Source organism: Lucilia sericata, unplaced genomic scaffold, assembly GCF_015586225.1.
Source record: "Lucilia sericata isolate MDLA Ls3-8-SP2 unplaced genomic scaffold, ASM1558622v1 Contig001863F_arrow, whole genome shotgun sequence".
In the NCBI taxonomy this organism is placed as follows: Eukaryota; Metazoa; Arthropoda; class Insecta; order Diptera; family Calliphoridae; genus Lucilia; species Lucilia sericata.
Genome location: NW_023995754.1, coordinates 10,481 through 30,689, shown reverse-complemented (window position 1 = coordinate 30,689; position 20,209 = coordinate 10,481). Strand labels below are relative to the sequence as shown.

General features: G+C 30.3%; 1 protein-coding gene across 5 annotated transcripts in view; it reads right to left on the bottom strand.

Annotated features, from left to right (window-relative positions):
• The window catches only part of LOC119612879, a 55,328-nt gene extending 36,799 nt beyond the window's left edge, over positions 1-18,529 (bottom strand). For all 5 annotated transcript variants that reach the window (XM_037968766.1, XM_037968762.1, XM_037968764.1 and 2 more), the window contains exons 1-10: positions 18,350-18,529; positions 18,071-18,246; positions 17,816-17,947; positions 15,783-15,898; positions 14,384-14,768; positions 11,717-11,846; positions 11,351-11,446; positions 10,126-10,284; positions 7,483-7,565; positions 2,492-2,678 (exon numbers count right to left, since the gene is read on the bottom strand). In XM_037968766.1, coding sequence (XP_037824694.1) covers positions 2,492-2,678; positions 7,483-7,565; positions 10,126-10,284; positions 11,351-11,446; positions 11,717-11,846; positions 14,384-14,768; positions 15,783-15,898; positions 17,816-17,947; positions 18,071-18,223 — 1,441 coding nt within the window. In that variant the 5' untranslated portion in view covers positions 18,224-18,246; positions 18,350-18,529. The remainder of the gene's footprint in view (positions 1-2,491; positions 2,679-7,482; positions 7,566-10,125; positions 10,285-11,350; positions 11,447-11,716; positions 11,847-14,383; positions 14,769-15,782; positions 15,899-17,815; positions 17,948-18,070; positions 18,247-18,349) is intronic.
• Between the last annotated feature and the right edge of the window lie 1,680 nt (positions 18,530-20,209).

The window sequence follows — 20,209 nt, the reverse complement described above, 5'->3', positions numbered from 1 at the left end:
CGAGTATTTGAATTAAAATTTTGTTTTAGTAAGAGTATTTTTTCTGTGCCTTAATTCTTAATACTATTTCAACTTGATTGTGGTGGTTTCATCGCGTTTTTTTTCTGGTTCAACAATTCAAATTGTTCGTTAGTTAGTTTTTTGCTTTTGTTCGATGCTACAAAATTTGTGATTTAGTTTTAGCAGTGTTACGTTCCCTCCCTCCTCTTTATTTAGGGAGAATTGTTTACTTTTAAGAGTTCGAGAGGTTTTTATTTGGCCCTTGTTTTTCTAAAAGCACAATTGGTATAGGTTAAGTTAATTTAAACAGCTGACACAAAAAATGTTTAACTAAAAAGTTTTTTGTTGTTGTAATTTTTGATTATTCTAAAAAACAATATTTATTTTAGTTTTTGCATGAAAATCAATGGCTTTTGTTGAAATTATGTGAATAATATTAACATAAATATAAGGATTAGATGGCAAAGTAAATCTGTAGTTAGAGATTTATATCGATACGATTGGCACTGTAAATTGGAAGTAAATATTTGAAATTAAATGTGATTTTAAATTAAAAAGTTTCTCCTTTTGCAAGGCAGACAGTACATTCATCACTAGCTCAAGCTGTACTAAAGACTGTACATCCATTGCTAGCTCAAGCTGTATTAAAGAAAGTACAACCATCGCTCATTCAGGCTTTGCTAGAGAGAGTACTTCCATCACTAGCTCATGCTGTACTAAAGGTAGTACATCCATCGCTAGCTCAAGCTGTACTAAAGTTAATACATCCATCGCTAGCTCAAGGTTCACTAAAGAAAGTACATTCATCGTTAGCTCAAGCTGTACTAAAGAAAGTATATTCATCGCTAGCTCAAGCTGTACTAAAGAAAGTACCTACATCGCTAGCTCAAGCTGTACTAAAGGAAGTACATCCATCGCTAGGGCTAGCTGTACTAAAGCCAGTACATCCATCGCTAGCTCAAGCTGTACTAAAGAGAATACTTCCATCGCTAGCTCAAGCTGTGCTAAAGAAAGTACGTTCATCGCTAGCTCAAGCTGTACTAAAGAGAGTACATCTATCGCTAGCTCAAGCTGTACTAAAGAGAGTACATCTATCGCTAGCTCAAGCTGTACTAAAGAGAGTACATCTATCGCTAGCTCAAGCTGTACTAAAGAGAGTACATCTATCGCTAGTTCAAGCTGTACTAAAGAGAGTATATCCATCGCCACCTCAAGCTGTACTAAAGAGAGTACATCCATCGCTAGCTCAAGCTGTACTAAAGAGAGTACATCCATCGCTAACTCAAGCTGTACTAAAGAGAGTACACCCATCGCTAACTCAAGCTGTACTAAAGAGAGTACATCCATCGCTAACTCAAGCTGTACTAAAGAGAGTACATCCATCGCTAACTCAAGCTGTACTAAAGAGAGTACATCCATCGCTAGCTCAAGCTGTACTAAAGAGAGTACATTCATCGCTAGCTCAAGCTGTACTAAAGAGAGAACATCTATCGCTAGCTCAAGCTGTACTAAAGAGAGTATATCCATTGCCACCTCAAACTGTACTAAAGAGAGTACGTCAATCGCTAGTTCCAGCTGTACAAAAGAGAAGTATATTCATCGCTAGCTAAAGCTGTGCTAAAGAGAATACATCCATGGCTAGCTGCTACTGTATCAAAGAAGGAATATCCTTCGCTATTTCAGGCTTTTCCAAAGGAAAAACTTCGCTGTTACAGAAAGTAAATTATTGCATTTTTTATGAACTTTCCGGTATAATTTTGAATTCCTCTGTTAAAAGACCAAGCAGACTTTCTTCGCTAGAGTGAAATCCTTTACATCTATCTTATTTAAATTAAATTTAACTCATTTTCCACTTTTGTTCTTTAGGAAAATAAAAAAACGTTACTCAACGCAAATAGTCTTCAATTTACACTTAATAGTCTTCTTTTTTGTTTTGTTTCGCACAACTTTAATTTGAACTCTATCCAAATTACCATTGTCTTGACAAAAAGAGAAAGGAAATAGAGCTAAAAGCTACTAAAGTGATTTTTATATTCTTTTTTTTATTTTCTTATTGTTTGCGTTTATTTTCATCACTTAAAAGACCATTCATCACTTAATTTCAGTTTCAATTGTTATTGTCTTACACTTTTGCAAGTCCTTTAAAGCCATTTAAAGCTAAATATAGTATATGAAACACTTATTGCAAGAGTGAGTGAAAAAACAAAGTATACTGAAAGCTTTTTAAAACATTATACACTTTTTTTATAAACCATTTAGGCACATAATCAATGCACAATTTTTTCCTTTTAACTCACTCTAGTTTTTCTACAAATTCTGTCCAACATTTACTACTATTTACTGTCATTAAAGCGGCTGCAGCAACTGCAGTTTAATTTTACTACGAGAGTACATACAAACTACTATTTAGTCATCGTGCATCCCTTACTTATACATACATACGTACTCCTACTTCTGAGTGTATTATTAAAATTATTCTTTTTGTACTTACCGGCAACTTCGATTTCACAGAATGTACCAGCACCCGCTGTATTATTGGCCACACAACGATAGGTACGTGCTATGGCATAATCTTCTTTTAGTTCATAATAGCTTTTATCCTTAAATGCTTTATGGTCACCGTTGCCCAGCCATTCGACTGTTTCGTTATCACCCTTAATTGACCATGAAAAATCGGCCTGTAAAGGAGACAAAAAAAGAATATGTAAACAGTTATAGAGGAGTAGTTTAGTAAGTAGTAAGATGAAAATTAATAGGGAAATTGAGTAGATCTAAATCGACTTTGTGATAAGCTATATGATTATATTTGAACTGTCTGGGAGCTACGCAGTTTGATACCAAAGTTTACACATAAACCGATAGACACGTGGACTATTCGGGAAGCCTATATTTCCAGAAGAGTGGTGCATAGAATTCAAATGATTACTATATTAAATTTTGAAAGAGACGTGATAAAATAATCAATCAGAACTAGAACAGAACTAGAATTAGAAGAGAACTAGAATATAACGAGAACTACAACAGAACTAGAACTGAACGAAAACTAGAACAGAACTAGAACAGAACTAGAACAGTACTAGTACAGAACTAGAACCAGAACTAGAACAGAACTAGAACAGAACTAGAACAGAACTAGAACAGAACTAGAACAGAACTAGAACAGAACTAGAACAGAACTAGAACAGAACTAGAACAGAACTAGAACAGAACTAGAACAGAACTAGAACAGAACTAGAACAGAACTAGAACAGAACTAGAACAGAACTAGAACAGAACTAGAACAGAACTAGAACAGAACTAGAACAGAACTAGAACAGAACTAGAACAGAACTAGAACAGAACTAGAATAGAACTAGAACAGAACTAGAACAGAACTAGAACAGAACTAGAACAGAACTAGAAACAGAACTAGAGCAGAACTAGAACAGACTAGAACAGAACTAGAACAGAACTAGAACTAGAACAGAACTAGAACAGAACTAGAACAGAACTAGAACAGAACTAGAACAGAACTAGAACAGAACTAGAACAGAACTAGAACAGAACTAGAACAGAACTAGAACAGAACTAGAACAGAACTAGAACAGAACTAGAACAGAACTAGAACAGAACTAGAACAGAACTAGAACAGAACTAGAACAGAACTAGAACAGAACTAGAACAGAACTAGAACAGAACTAGAACAGAACTAGAACAGAACTAGAACAGAACTAGAACAGAACTAGAACAGAACTAGAACAGAACTAGAACAGAACTAGAACAGAACTAGAACAGAACTAGAACAGAACTAGAACAGAACTAGAACAGAACTAGAACAGAACTAGAACAGAACTAGAACAGAACTAGAACAGAACTAGAACAGAACTAGAACAGAACTAGAACAGAACTAGAACAGAACTAGAACAGAACTAAAACAGAACTAAACAGAACTAGAACATAACTAGAACAGAACTAGAACAGAACTAGAACATAACTAGAACATAACTAGAACAGAACTAGAACAGAACTAGAACAGAACTAGAACAGAACTAGAACAGAACTAGAACAGAACTAGAACAGAACTAGAACAGAACTAGAACAGAACTAGAACAGAACTAGAACCGAACTAGAACCGAACTAGAACCGAACTAGAACCGAACTAGAACAGAACTAGAACAGAACTAGAACATAACTAGAACAGAACTAGAACAGAACTAGAACAGAACTAGAACAGAACTAGAACAGAACTAGAACAGAACTAGAACAGAACTAGAACAGAACTAGAACAGAACTAGAACAGAACTAGAACAGAACTAGAACAGAACTAGCACAGAACTAGAACAGAACTAGAACAGAACTAGAACAGAACTAGAACAGAACTAGAACAGAACTAGAACAGAACTAGAACAGAACTAGAACAGAACTAGAACAGAACTAGAACAGAACTAGAACAGAACTAGAACAGAACTAGAACAGAACTAGAACAGAACTAGAACAGAACTAGAACAGAACTAGAACAGAACTAGAACAGAACTAGAACAGAACTAGAACAGAACTAGAACAGAACTAGAACAGAACTAGAACAGAACTAGAACAGAACTAGAACAGAACTAGAACAGAACTAGAAAGAACTAGAACAGAACTAGAACAGAACTAGAACAGAACCTAGAACAGAACTAGAACAGAACTAGAACAGAACTAGAACAGAACTAGAACAGAACTAGAACAGAACTAGAACAGAACTAGAACAGAACTAGAACAGAACTAGAACAGAACTAGAACAGAACTAGAACAGAACTAGAACAGAACTAGAACAGAACTAGAACAGAACTAGAACAGAACTAGAACAGAACTAGAACAGAACTAGAACAGAACTAGAAGAGAACTAGAACAGAACTAGAACAGAACTAGAACAGAACTAGAACAGAACTAGAACAGAACTAGAACAGAAATAGAACAGAACTAGAACAGAACTAGAACAGAACTAGAACAGAACTAGAACAGAACTAGAACAGAACTAGAACAGAACTAGAACAGAACTAGAACAGAACTAGAACAGAACTAGAACAGAACTAGAACAGAACTAAGTTTACTTAGTGTTAACCAAGTTTAAACTTTAGTTTTCACAATTTAATTTATTCCAAAAATGTGACACATTTAATTCAATAAAAATGTATTTAAATGTTAATACAAAAAAAAAAACTATAAAAGAAAATGGTTTATATAATTGTATAAAAATTCATTGGCAAGTCTGCAGGACATTTTCCAGAACATGTGCACAAATTTACTGTTATCTGCAGAAGTGTGTGTATAAAATTTGATTATCATTGCCTGTCCGACCGTCCATTCAACTGTTCGGTTAAATGTTTTGTTAACATACATTTTTAATAGTCTCCTTAATATGTTTACTTTTTATTTACATTTTATAAAATTTTTATTTCTGCATCTCGTCATAAAAGAACAAGTAATCAATTGGGCATGTAAATGTAAATATATAAAATATTTTATTTATAGAAAATTAACAGCAAGAACCTTATTTTCCAAAGCAAATAAAAAAGGGTGTTATTTGGAAAAACTGTTGTTATATAAAGTTAAAAAGCATAAACAGAAATACAATAATGACTTTAAGAAAACTTGATGGGTAAAGGTTAAGAGACTTCTGCAGTTACATACATATTTTTAGTTGTTGGCTTAGCTATAAGAAGGACTTCGAAATTAAGGAATTTAAATTCTTTTAAATTTAAAAATATATATTCTTAAACTCTAACGTATGTTAGCCAAACTGTTATTACTTTTAGTTAATACTATATATTATTTTTGGCTCCTATATAAAAAATCTCAAGTAATGATTTAAACCCCAAAGAGCAAACATAAATAAACTAAACTAAAACGTGCAAAAAAGCTACTCGTGTTGAGCCAAATAATCAGTCATACGTAAATAGAAATTGAAAATTCTGGTTAAAATTCGAAAGTAAGATAGTGGAAAAACCCTTAAAAATTGATATATGAGTTTTGAATTTTATTTTCCACTACACAAATGCAACAATAACTGCAACATGTAGTAGATATCAGAAGCAAAAGTTACAAAAGGTTGGTAACGAAAAAAATATATAAATATAAAAAAAATAAATAAAACACGTATTTTATAAGCAAAACATTTTATTTATGTGCATGTGTTTATACAACGTGGCTGCAGTACTAGTAAAAACTAGAAAGGGAAATTTGGAGAGATTAGAACCAAACTAGAACATAACTAGAACAGAACTAGAACAGAACAAAAACAGAACAAGAAGAGAACTAGAACAGAACTAGAACAGAACTAGAACAGAACTAGAACAGAACTAGAACAGAACTAGAACAGAACTAAAACAGAACTAGAACAGAACTAGAACAGAACTAGAACAGAACTAGAACAGAACTAGAACAGAACTAGAACAGAACTAGAACAGAACTAGAACAGAACTAGAACAGAACTAGAACTGAACTAGAACAGAACTAGAACAGAACTAGAACAGAACTAGAACAGAACAAGAACAGAACTAGAACAGAATTAGAACAGAACTAGAACAGAACTAGAACAGAACTAGAACAGAACTAGAACAGAACTAGAACAGAACTAGAACAGAACTAGAACAGAACTAGAACAGAACTAGAACAGAACTAGAACTAGAACAAAACTAGAACATATTTACATGTGTTTGCGAAAATTTTTAAAATTTATCATTATATAATCAGTGGATCTCACATTTCCCTCATTTCCCCCCGAAAAAGAAATACACCACTTAAACTTTTTTATTTTTAAAGTAAATCTCTAACTCCTCGACTAACACGCACATTTTTATACCCCACGTTGCACTGAATTTTTTTGCTCTCCCTCTCTCTTCTGCTTCAACGCTACATATTTATTTGATTTGTAGTTTTTTTAAAAGTTAACTTTTTTGTTGCATACTTTCTATCCACTTAACAGGTGCTTTTTGTGTAATGTTTATAGACATGCATACAATTGTACGGGTACGAGAGGAGTTGTATAGCAGGATGACTGTCGTAACACCTTCTACCTTTTAATCTCGGGCGTAACACTCTCTGCACAAAAAAGGTTAAAAAAGACAGCAAAGTGTAGGGGTTTTACACTATTCATATGGAGATAACAGTTGATAAACGATGTGTTTGTAGCCCCGATGACGTTTGGTCGCTGCGAAGTCTATCTGTCTATATGTCAGTTGTACTAACTGTCTGTTGGTGTTTTTTCACTACAATATTTCATTACAATATAAATGTTGTTTTTTACGTTCAGTTTGTGTTTTTATATTTATTTAATTTATTTTATATGCAAAAGTTTAAACTTTTTTTGTAGTTTATTTATGTTTTTTCTCTCCTCGATTGCGTGAATGGTTTTATTTGTATTTACTTAAAGTTTAGTGTAATAGGATTTTTTACTGATGTTTTGTATTTTTCCCCATTTGTTTTTATATAAGTGCTTGTTGTGTTACAAATAATTCTTACCTCTTCCGGATTACCATATGCTGTGCAAATTAACGTATCCTTATCCTCAATCTCTTGCCTCTCAATTTCGCAGCGTGGGGTGACTGTAAATAATAATTTAAAATTGTTGATGTAATTTAATTAATTAAGTAACTGAGAAAGTAAATAAAAGAAAGCTTTGAAGAATTAAGGATGAAATAAGAAAATTTAATGAATTATTTTTAGATTGAAAAATATTTAAGAGCTGACCTAGAACATAGCTAGAGCAGAACAGAACTAGAACTGAAGTAGAACTGAACTAAAACTGAACTAGAACTGAACTAGAACTGAACTAGAACTGAACTAGAACTGAACTACAACCTGACACTAGAAACTGAACTAGAACTGAACTAGAACTGAACTAGAACTGAACTAGAACTGAACTAGAACATGAAACTAGAACTGAACTAGAACTGAACTAGAACTGACTAGAACTGAACTAGAACTGAACTAGAACTGACTAGAATCTGAACTAGAACTGAACTAGAACTGAACTAGAACTGAACTAGAACTGAACTAGAACTGAACTAGAACTGAACTAGAACTGAACTAGAACTGAACTAGAACTGAACTAGAACTGAACTAGAACTGAACTAGAACTGAACTAGAACTGAACTAGAACTGAACTAGAACTGAACTAGAACTGAACTAGAACTGAACTAGAACTGAACTAGAACTGAACTAGAACTGAACTAGAACTGAACTAGAACTGAACTAGAACTGAACTAGAACTGAACTAGAACTGAACTAGAACTGAACTAGAACTGAAGTAGAACTGAACTAGAACTGAACTAGAACTGAACTAGAACTGAACTAGAACTGAACTAGAACTGAACTAGAACTGAACTAGAACTGAAGTAGAACTGAACTAGAACTGAAGTAGAACTGAACTAGAACTGAACTAGAACTGAACTAGAACTGAACTAGAACTTAGAACTGAACTAGAACTGAACTAGAACTGAACTAGAACTAACTAACTAGAACTGAACTAGAACTGAACTAGAACTAGAACTGAACTAGAACTGAACTAGAACTGAACTAGAACTGAACTAGAACTGAACTAGAACTGAACTAGAACTGAACTAGAACTGAACTAGAACTGAACTAGAACTGAACTAGAACTGAACTAGAACTGAACTGAACTAGAACTGAACTAGAACTGAACTAGAACTGAACTAGAACTGAACTAGAACTGAACTAGAACTGAACTAGAACTGAACTAGAACTGAACTAGAACTGAACTAGAACTGAACTAGAACTGAACTAGAACTGAACTAGACTGAACTAGAACTGAACTAGAACTGAACTAGAACTGAACTAGAACTGAACTAGAACTGAACTAGAACTGAACTAGAACTGAACTAGAACTGAACTAGAACTGAACTAGAACTGAACTAGAACTGAACTAGAACTGAACTAGAACTGAACTAGAACTGAACTAGAACTGAACTAGAACTGAACTAGAACTGAACTAGAACTGAACTAGAACTGAACTAGAACTGAACTAGAACTGAACTAGAACTGAACTAGAACTGAACTAGAACTGAATCTAGAACTGAACTAGACTGAACTAGAACTGAACAGAACTGAACTAGAACTGAACTAGAACTGCTAGAACTGACTAGAACTACTAGAACTGAACTAGAACTTGAACTAGAACTGAACTAGAACTGACTAGACTGAACTAAACTGAACTATAACTGAACTAGAACTTACCACTAAAACTGAACTAGAACTGAACTAGAACTGAACTAGAACTGACTAGAACTGACTAGAACTGAACTAGAACTGAACTAGCACATAACAGAATAACATTGAAAATGTTATTGTCCAAAGCTTCGAAAACATATTGTTATCGATAATGATTTGCAGATACAAACTAGATGACTATTTTGAGGCTTCCTAATAGTTATTATCCCAACAAAACTTGGGTCCCACTCTTACATGGAAATGTAAGTTATTATTTCTTATATCCTTTGTTGTTTTTGACCAGAAATGTATATTATTGTTAATGCGGACGTTATAAAACCATACAATATTGTCTTTATTTAAACATTATCGGTTCAATTTTGTGGCTATATTAAAATTTATAACTCAACATTGACCACTCCTTAACAAAAAACTTCTCTTACCACCTTTTAAAGATGACAAAGATTAAAGAGTTTTAAGGGTTTGGGAAACATCAGGCACAACATACCGCTTTCCTACGAAAAAAGGGAAATATTGTGTGTATTAAATAAAACCTTTTTTATAATCATAACAATCAACACCAAATGTTGCCAGACAACAGGTTCAAACTTAATATATGTATGTAACCCAACAGAGAACAAAAATCCTAACAAAACCGGAAAAAGGACATAATCAAAAATATAACAGAAAATCCTTTTCCTCTCTTTTTTTTGTACAAAATTTGTTAACAATATACTAAGTGGTCACATATGGACGACAACAAAAGGCCACAGAAACTTAAAATACACACTCCTAAAATTATTAATAAAGTGGGAAAAAATGGCAAAATACAAAAAGGTTTTGCTGTGGATACATCGGAGTATGGACTGTTTTTCCTTTTTGTGTTGTTATTAATGTTGCCTTTTTTGTCGTTATGGTTTTAGTATTAATACTTACATTGTACATCAATAAATGTTTCGGCTGTACTGCGTCCATGTTTATTATAGGCCACACAAGTGTAACGACCAGTATCATTGCGCTTCATGCGTGTATTTATAATCAAGGCATTGCCACGTATAACAGTTTTATTGTTGAAACGCCATTCATAAGTGGGCTCTGTAAAAGTAGATGAAGGGGTGGAAGGGTTTTGTTAATTTTATTTTTGTTTTGTTTTAATAAAGTTTAAAAAAATATGAATAATAATCATAAACAATAAAATTTTGTATAGAAAGGAAAGGGAAATACAAGAAATTTTATATTTTAAAAGTTTTTTAATATAAGATTAAAGTTCTTGTTTTATGAGTTATTGTAGCAAGGAGTTTTATTCTAAAGCTTTTTTTAAATTTAAAAGCTTTTTGGAAAGCTTTTGTTAAATTGCTTTTTAGAAAGTTTTTATTAAATAGTTTTTAAGAATGCTTTTATTAAGAACCTTTTTAGAAAGCTTTTATTAAATAGCTTTTTAGAAAGCTTATATTAAATAGCTTTTTAGAAAGCTTTTATTAAATTCTTTCATAGAAAGCTTTAATTGTAAAATTTTTTTGAAAACTTTTATTTAAAAGCTTTTTGTATACTTTAATACGAAAAGCTTTAATTTGGAAAGCTTTTTGAAGGCTTTAATTTGAGTTCTTTTTGAATTCTTTGAATTTAAATGCTATTTAGAATACCTACTGAAAGCTTTTTATAAAGCTTTTATTAAAAAGCTTTCAAATAGCTTTAATTTCAAAAGTTTTCCTTTTTTGTAAAAAGCTTTAGAGCTTTTTTAAATTGTTTTCGATTAAAGCTTTAAATAAGCTTTCAATACCAAATGCTTTTATTCAAAAGCAATTTTAAGAGCTTTTAAGCTTTAATGTTTGACATTTAACTATTTATACAAAAGCTAATTGTTTGAAAGCTTTCAAAATACGAAAAGCTTCTTTTAAATTCAAATTTTTATTATGTGAAAGACTTTTAATGCAAAAACTTTAAAGTCATTTAAATGTATAAAGCTTTACAAATAAAATTTTACTTATAATATTTTAAATCTCAGTTCAACTTTGTTCTATCAAACTGTTACCCTGTTCCAATAACCCCCAGGAAAAGAAATCTACATAAAACACATTTTAAACTAAAAATATAAATACAAAATAGAAAACAACAGCAAAAATAAAAACAAAATATAGAAAAAAATAACACAACCCCTTACCCGGATTAGCTCTTGATTTGCATATGACACGTCCTGGTATTGTATTCTCTGCTACATAAACAACTTCTTCTGATACCGTTGTATTATCGGGTGCATCTGTCACATGAAATGAAAAACAATACAATAACACAACAAGTTTTTTTTTTGTTGTATTTATTACAAAATACGTACATAAAATAAAAGAAAGCTCAAACAAACTACAAGTGACATATATGTCAGGGATTTTTAAAACAAAAAAAAAATCATATATTTTACATATAGAACAGAAAACAATACGATTATCTTGATGATTTTTTCTCTCTGTTTACGTTATTTAAAAACTAAAAAAGGGATTTTGTAAAAAATGTGTCAAAAAAAAAAACTTACATTCAATACTGAAATAAGTGGCACTTTTAATACCGGGACCCACTGTATTGCCTGTGGATACGCATGTATAATTGGCATTATCTCCCTCAATGTCAAATTTGTTATTTGGCCAATTGGACATATTGAAATGCTTAAAGTGGTAAGAAGGATGAAAGAGAGAAGATAGATGTAAATAAAGATTATTTTATTAAATAAAATATGTATGTTTTAATATGAAGAGTAAGTTTAAAATATTAATACAAAGCGTACAAGGAGAATATATTGAGAGCTTTAAAGAGCTTTTCTGATAATTACTAAAACATTTAAGTTATTTATAAAATAATTATGTTCCCGTTTACAAAAACTTATTACACATATATTAGAGTTTTTTTTATTTAAAAAAGCTCTTTTTTAAAAGCTCTTTGTTTAAAATCCGTTTACAAGCTTTTACCAAAACTATTTATTTCAAATGTTTTGAAACCAAAAGCTTTTGACTTATTAAAAGTCAAAAGCTTTTCGTTTAAACTACTTTAAAATAGTGATTTGTATAAACTTTCAACAGATCAAAAGCTTTTCCTAAAATTTAACTAAGCTTTACTTAACTGAAAACAACTATTTGAAAAGCCTTTGTCGAAATAAAAGTAAAAAGCTTTTAACTAAAAATACTCAGAGATCAAAATTTTTTGATTTTAACTTATTGAAAATCAAAAGCTTTTTATATAAAAAATAACTTTATTAAAAGCTTTATATATAAATGATTTTAAAAAGTTTTTTTTTTATTAATTTTAAAAGTTATTAAAGTTTTGTTGTCATAAAAAGCTCTTTCAAAATTTTCAGAGATCAAAAGTTCATTTATTTTAAAACATAAATTGGAAAGCTTTTTATGTAAAATGTCGCATATAGAAAGCTTTTGTTAATAAAGATTTGAAAAAGCTTTTTTCTTTATTTTGAAAGACTTTAAAGACTGGTTACAATAAATAGTTTTCAACTAAAAGTTTTCTATTTAAACTTATTTAAAATCAAAAACATAAAAAAAACTTTTAGAGCTGCTATATAGAAAGCTTAAAAAAGTTTGTGTTTTAATTTTGAACCATTTTTGGTGTCATAAAAGTTAAAAGCTTTAAAATATATATATTTTTGAAGCCCAAATCTGTTTATTTTCACTTACTTAAAATCAAAAGCTTATTATTTAAATGATTAATTAATGTTAAAAGCTTTTAGTGTAATTAAACTAAAACATTTCATTTTCATTTTTTTTTTTTTTTCAAAAGCTTTAAAGTTAAATATTTCTGAAGCCCAAACCTTTTTATTTGTACTTATTTAAAATCAAAAGCTCTTTTTTAAATGATTTAACAATTAACTTTACTGACAATGATTTCCAACGCAAACTTTTTTTTTTTAAATGAACATATGTTTGTTTAGGTTGACTTCTAATCGAAAGCTTCATATTTCAACTGGTTACTTATCATAAGCTTTTAATCCTAACCTACCACAAATCAAAAGCTTTTTTATAATGCTATTAAGTCGCAAAGCTTTTTGTTTATAAATGCTTAATTAGAGAAAAGCTTTTCATTGTACCTGATTTCAAAAGCTTTTAATTAAACTAAAATCTTGTGGACAACTAAAATCAAAAGTTTTATTTAAAATCATGCTGATTTGAAAAGCTTTTTTTTAACTTTATTCACAATGTCTTGAAACGAAAAGTTTTCTATTTAAAATTATTTTAACTCAAAAGGGGTTTGAACTAGCTAATCTGAAATCAAAAGCTATTTATTTTGACTCGCTTAATAAAGCTTTTAATTTTAAATTAAAAGCTTTTACTAAAAGCTTTTCATTTTACCTGATTTCAAATCAAAAGCTTTAATTTAAACTAAATGCTTGTGGAACAACTAAAATCAAAAGTTTTGTTTATAATCCTGCAGATTTGAAAAGCTTTTTTAACTTTATGCAAAATGTCTTGAAACGAAAAGCTTTCCATTTAAAATTATTCTAAACCAAAAGCTTTTTTATCTAGCTCATCTTAAATTAAAAGCTATTTATTTTGACTCGTTTAAAATCAAAAGCTTTTTATTTTAAATTGAAAGCTTTTACAACAATTAAAACCAAAAACTTTATTTTTAAATTTAGTGTATTCTTAATGATTGCAAAAGCTCTTGATTTAACTAATGTGTAATGATCTTGAGTTATAATTGAAAAAAAAGCTTTTAAACTCTTTAAACAATATTTTAAGCTTTTTTCTACTTCATTAACTATTATTTCTTAAAAAGTAAATTTTCCTTTAAATTCTTTAACTCTTTTTTTTTTGAAAATTATTTATTCTTCCCATATTAGTTTAATTAATTGTTCGAACTAATTAAAAGCTTTTTGCTTTTCATTTAAAAACCCATTAATATTTCTATCAATTTCATGCATTTACTCAACACACTTGATATATTTTCTTATTTTTTCCCCATTTAATTTCTTTTACTTGCTGCAGTTTTGCTTCTTTATACAAGTAACAAAAATTTATTACTTTAATTAATCTCAATTGCTGTTCGCAATGTACTACATACATAAAACTCCTTAGCCCCCGCCTACCAACAATTTAAAAAAAGAGAAATGCTTGAAATTTTCCTCAATATTTCCTTGTACTTGGAGAATTTGTATTAAAATTATTTTGTTGTTATTTCTGTATAACGATTTACTTACCAGCACCGAAAGCATACTTTCGAAATCACCCGTTGCCGGTGAGGCATCCATGTATTTGTCTTTGACAAAGTAACGTGTATCATTCTTTTCGATTGGTACACCATCCTTTAGCCAGGAAATCTCACAACGTGGCACACACTCGATGCGACATGTTAGATTGGCATTGCGCGACGTATGCAGCATACCAGTGTATGGTGGCAAATTCTTAATGAAAAATGGTGGTGCATGTACTTCCAAATTGACTGTGGCCATGACACCTTTGCCGCCCTCATTGAATGCATAGCAAGAGTAGTTGGTGCGACTGTCCAGGCCAACGGGTTCGACAGTCCAATCCTTGGTGACAATATCCTGAAGGGGGCCACGACCACCACGCAGCCAACGGAATCTAGGTGAAGGCATTGTGGTACGTGCATTAAAAGAGAATTTACCCATTTTACGATAAAAGGAAAGGGTGGCGGTTGGTTGTTGTTGTTGTGATGATGATGATGTCGATGATTGTGATGACGACATTGTGATTGATTTGGTGTTGGTATGGGTTTTTGTGGCAGCATTATTATTATTTCCAATTCCATGTGCAATTGTTGTTGTTGTTGGCGTATGGGTAAGCAATGTTAAGATTTGTGATTGTGGTGAGAATGTGGTCAATGTGAGTAGTGTGCAAAGGGAATTGTTTGTTAAATCAATTAGTGCATGCGTTTCTTTAAGCACATGTTTTGGTTTAACATGAGGATTTTCTTTATGCTCTTGTACAACAGCAGCAATTTTATGCTGTTGCTCGTATCCAAGACCATCATCATCATATACATTCACAACACCATCATCATCTTCATACACTAGCTGCTGCTCAGCATTGTCGCCCTGGTTATTATCATTCTCAACATCAGCGTCATCATCATCATCATCATCATTATTATCTTTACGATTTGTATGAGAATTTTGTTTGTGACGATGATGCTGATGACGAGAATGATTTGGATTTCGATTGTGTTTATGCTGAGGCATATAATGTGCATGCTGTTGCTGATGATGATGGTGGTGATACTGCTGCTGGTGTTGGTAATGGTCATGTATTTGTACTTGCTGTAGTTGTTGTTTTTGAAAATGTTCGCCAATTAAAGCTTCATAAGCTTCTTCAATTTCAGAAGCAGTTAAAGCTTGTATGGTATAAAAGTGAATTTGTGGCAATGCTAGTGGTAGTGTTGATGTTAATGGCAATGATGTTGCCGACGATGATGATGATGATGATAATAATGACATTGATGATTGTGCTTTGTTATTGGTTAAACTTGTTTTTGATATCGTTGATGTATAATGTGTTTGTGAGTTTTGGTATGTTTGATATTTATTTGTTAAAGGATTTTGTGTATGATTTCTTATTATGGATGTTTCTTGTACAAACCTATTTGATTCGGGATAACCGGGATCATCTACGGAACATGAAAAAGTAACACTCTTCTTTTTAACAGCAATTAAGGGAAAATGTGTTAAAGTTGCTGGTCCGGGTTCGTAGTGTACCTGTGGAGAAGATGGAAGGAAATGTTTAATGAATAAACTATTTAGTGTTTGTTTCATAATATCTACTAATATCTACTACATAATATCTAATAGCTTTTAATTAATATAAGAAATACTTTCAGAGTGCAATCAACTAAAGAAACAATATTTAAAATATCTTCAATCTAAAAGCGATTTATGCAAAAACCAAAAGCTCTTAAGCAGTTTAAATAACTAAAAAACTTAAACATTCAGTTGAAAAAAACTTGTGTGTTTTTTCATGATATGACAAACTTCAAACTCAATGCTTTCTTTAAAAAAAATGTAAGGCTTTAGAGAAAAACTTTTAAAGTTGAACATTGTTTGTTTAAGCATTTTCTACTTCTGTTTCACTAAACGCTTATGGAACCATCTGGACTTAACCGAAAAGCTGTCAAAATTATTAATTATATTGTAAAAGCTTTAGAAATTTATAAATATTTTATATACAAAACTTTTGATTCGAAGGCAATTAAAATTTAAGAGATATTTATTGCAAACAGAAAGCTTTTGATTTTTATTTGTTTTTAAATAAAAAGCTTTTGAATTGAGGTCAGATTAAACTAAAAGCTTTTTAAAAGTTAGGCGAAATAAGAAAGTTTTTGATTTGGAAACTTTTAATTTGAAGACAGTTAAAATTAAAGAGTTTACAATAAACAAAAAGCTTTTGATTTTGAATAATTTATAAATAAAAAGCTTTTTCTTTCAAACTAATTTGAACAAAAAGCTTTAAAAACTTATTGGAAATATGAAAGCTTTTGTTTTAGAAAAATTTTAATTTCAAAGCTTATGATTTAAAAGACCGTTAGAATTAAAGAGCTTTTGATTTGAACGACTTGTGAACAAAAAGCTTTTCTTTTTGAATAACTGTAAATAATAAGCTTTTGATGTCAAGACAGTTTATGCAAAATGTTTTTGGAAAAGCTTGACATATTTAAAGCTAACTTAAAGCTTTTAAGTAAAGCTTTGATTTGAACTTTGTATAACATAAAGCTTTTGAAAAATAATATATAATAAAAAGCTCACAAAATATATTTACAATTTCTATTAAATACATTATAATTATGAAAAGCTTTTAAATTAATGTAAACAAAAAGCCTTTGATAAATTATAAGAAATTAAAAAGCTTTCTGATTAGAAGAATACAAAAGTTTTGATTTGAAAACAGAACTTTTTGAACTTAGTGTCAAGCTTTTAATTTTAAGTCAGTATGAAACAAACACTTTAAGCTTTTAAGAGAACTTAAAGCTTTTGAAAATAGTTAAGCTTTTCGCTTAATGTAAAAGTTTTTTTTTTTAATTTTATCCTTTGATAAAAACTTTGAAAAGTAATAAAAGCTTGCAAAAAAGCTTTTGAAAGGTCGAAAAGCTTTGAGTAAAACTTTCAAAAAATCATAACTTTTAGTGCAGATACATTGAGATTTGACAATTTTTTAGGAAAATCATAAAGTTTTTAAAAAATATTAAAGCATTCAAGAAAATCTTAAAGCTTTTGAGCTAATCTTAAGACATTTATTAAAATATTCAAGCTTTTAAGAAAATCTAGCCGTTTTTTTTTAAGAAATTTTAATAATTTGTAAAATATTTGCAATAATTCAAAAGATACTAAAACGTTGAAGGCTATCTTAAAGCTTTTTATAATAAGTTATTGAGCTTTTTCTCAAATAGCTTTGAATATACTAAACTTTATATAATAACTTCATATCTTAAAAGACGAAATATTTAGCAGAAGGTATTATGCGTTTTATTTTATTTTTAGTATAAAAAACTATTAAAAGCTTTTAAATACATAGCTTTCAATGCATTAAGATAATATCTGCTTGTCTTCTTTAAGATCTTTAATTTTAAATTTGTAATATTTCTAATAAAGTTATTATTTTTTCTTGCTTTATTAACTTACCAACAATTCTTTATCTTCACTGCGTGGTCCCCAGCCGGCAGCATTGTAACCCTCACAGGAATAATTATAGAAAAAGCCACGTCCTATACTTTCCAATAGCAATTTACTAGGATCGATATGACATAAATCCTCCTACAAAATATAATAATAATAATAAAAAAAGAAATTGTAATATTAACAAGAAAAATATTAAATAAAAACTTTTGTACAAGAACAAATTGAAGCAAAAGGAAAACAACAAAACCTTAAACCTACCCTAGTCTCTTCACAATCTGGCAATTCCTTGAGCAATGTTGAATTGGCATACCAACGAACTTTAGTTAAAACCGATGGATTGGCATCTAAGATATTACAAAATAAAGTAACATTCGATTCGTCACTTTCTTTGACAGGACCCTCGGGTATCATCAAAACTTCAACAATTGGTACATCTATAAAAAAAATAAAGTTAAAATTGCGTAGGAAGGGAAAGATGTTTAAATTTATAAATAAAATATTGGTTGTTGAAAAATATTACATTTCACACAAACTTACATTGTACATCCAAATCAATTTGTTGTTCGGAAACACCTTTGCCAATGGCATTCGACAATTGACAGGTATAATTACCAATATCCTGTTTCTCGGTAGAACGTATAACCAAGGCTACATTCTCTGAATTACCACCTTCATAGCGCTCCGTATCATTAACATTGACCACTTCGCCATTACGATACCTAAAATGAAACCCCAAGCAGATTAAGGAAAATCCATTAAAAAAATATGCCTCTAAATGAAAAAAGGAATTTTTCGCGTAAATTTTTTTATAATTTAATGTTATTGAACAAATATCAATAATAAGTTAAAAATTTTTATTGCATACTTTTTGTGTGAGTAATTTCTTTTATGGACACATTTATCGCATACTTTCAGTACATACAGCAGACAAGAATGTACTGCCGGTAATGATATACAGATAGACCGTATATTTTCTCCTGCATATTGGAGCGTGCTAATTAACACAGTTCTTTATGACTCTTTTTTCAGTGCGTTTCTTTATTTGTTTTCAGTTTTCAATTACATATTTTTCCTCGAGTGTATGCGTAAAATTTTAATTTAAATTCTTTAATATAATGGCTGGCAAAAAAGCAACAGAAAAATATTTTATAATATAAAATAAGGCAGGGAGCAGAGAAAAAACATTTCCCAACCAAAAACCTCAAATTTATACATATATTTGTACACACATTTATTTATAAAATGAACGTAAGCGGAAGGATACAAACTTCCTTTGGTTTGCAATTGTTTTCCGTACAACTCCCAGCAGCGGCAGCAGTAGTAGTAGTTGCATTAACAAACCATCCATGAATTGCAATACAAATTGTAATATAATGAAAAAATACGCACACACAGACACATTCCAGACAAACATTGTACTTTTGTCCCCTTGACAAACATGACTGTAAACGTGCAACATATTTTTTGTGGCATACTTATAGGCGGCTGTCATATGTACAACATGTTTGTTTATAATACCTGTGCGTTATAAGTGTTTTTTATGTAAACACAAGTGTCTCTCTTTATTTGTGCATAAGTATGTGTGTTAGTATTTACAACCCTACAGTTCGAGAAGGTCTACTCTTCCTCTAGGAACACAACAATCTCTACACAGATAGTAAATTACTATCAAATTTCACTGTGATTACAAATGAACAATTGATTTTACAGAATATTAAGTACTTGGTGGGTTATATGAAGCTTTTACGAACTAAAAGCTTTTTATTAGAAGCTTTTATGAACTAAAAGCTTTTTATTAGAAGCTTTTATGAACTAAAAGCTTTTTATTAGAAGCTTTTATGAACTAAAAGCTTTCTCTATAGGATATTTTAAGTACTAAAAGCTTTCTTATTAGAAGCTTTTAAACATTAAAAGCTTTCTTATTTGAAGCTTTTAAGCATTAAAAGCTTTCTCATTAGAAGCTTTTAAGTACTAAAAGCTTTCTTATTAGAAGCTTTTAAGAACTAAAAGCTTTCTCAGTTTTCTTATTAGAAGCTTTTAAGAACTGAGAAGTTTTTTAATATAATCTTTTAAATTTTAAAACCTTTCTTATTAAAAGCTTTTAAGAACTAATCTGTTTCTTATTAGAAGCATTTAAAACTAAAAGCTTTCTTATTATAAAAGCTTTTAAGAACTAAAAGCTTTCTTATTAGAAGCTTTTAAGAACTAAAAGCTTTCTCATTACAAGCTTTTAAGTACTAAAAGCTTTCTAATTAGAAGCTTTTAAGTACTAAAAGCTTTCTTATTATAAGCTTTTTAAAACTAAAGAAAAACTAAAAGTTTTTTGATTAATAGCTTTTTAAAACTTTCCTATTAGAAACTTTTAAGGACTAAAAGCCTTCTTATTAACTTTTAAGA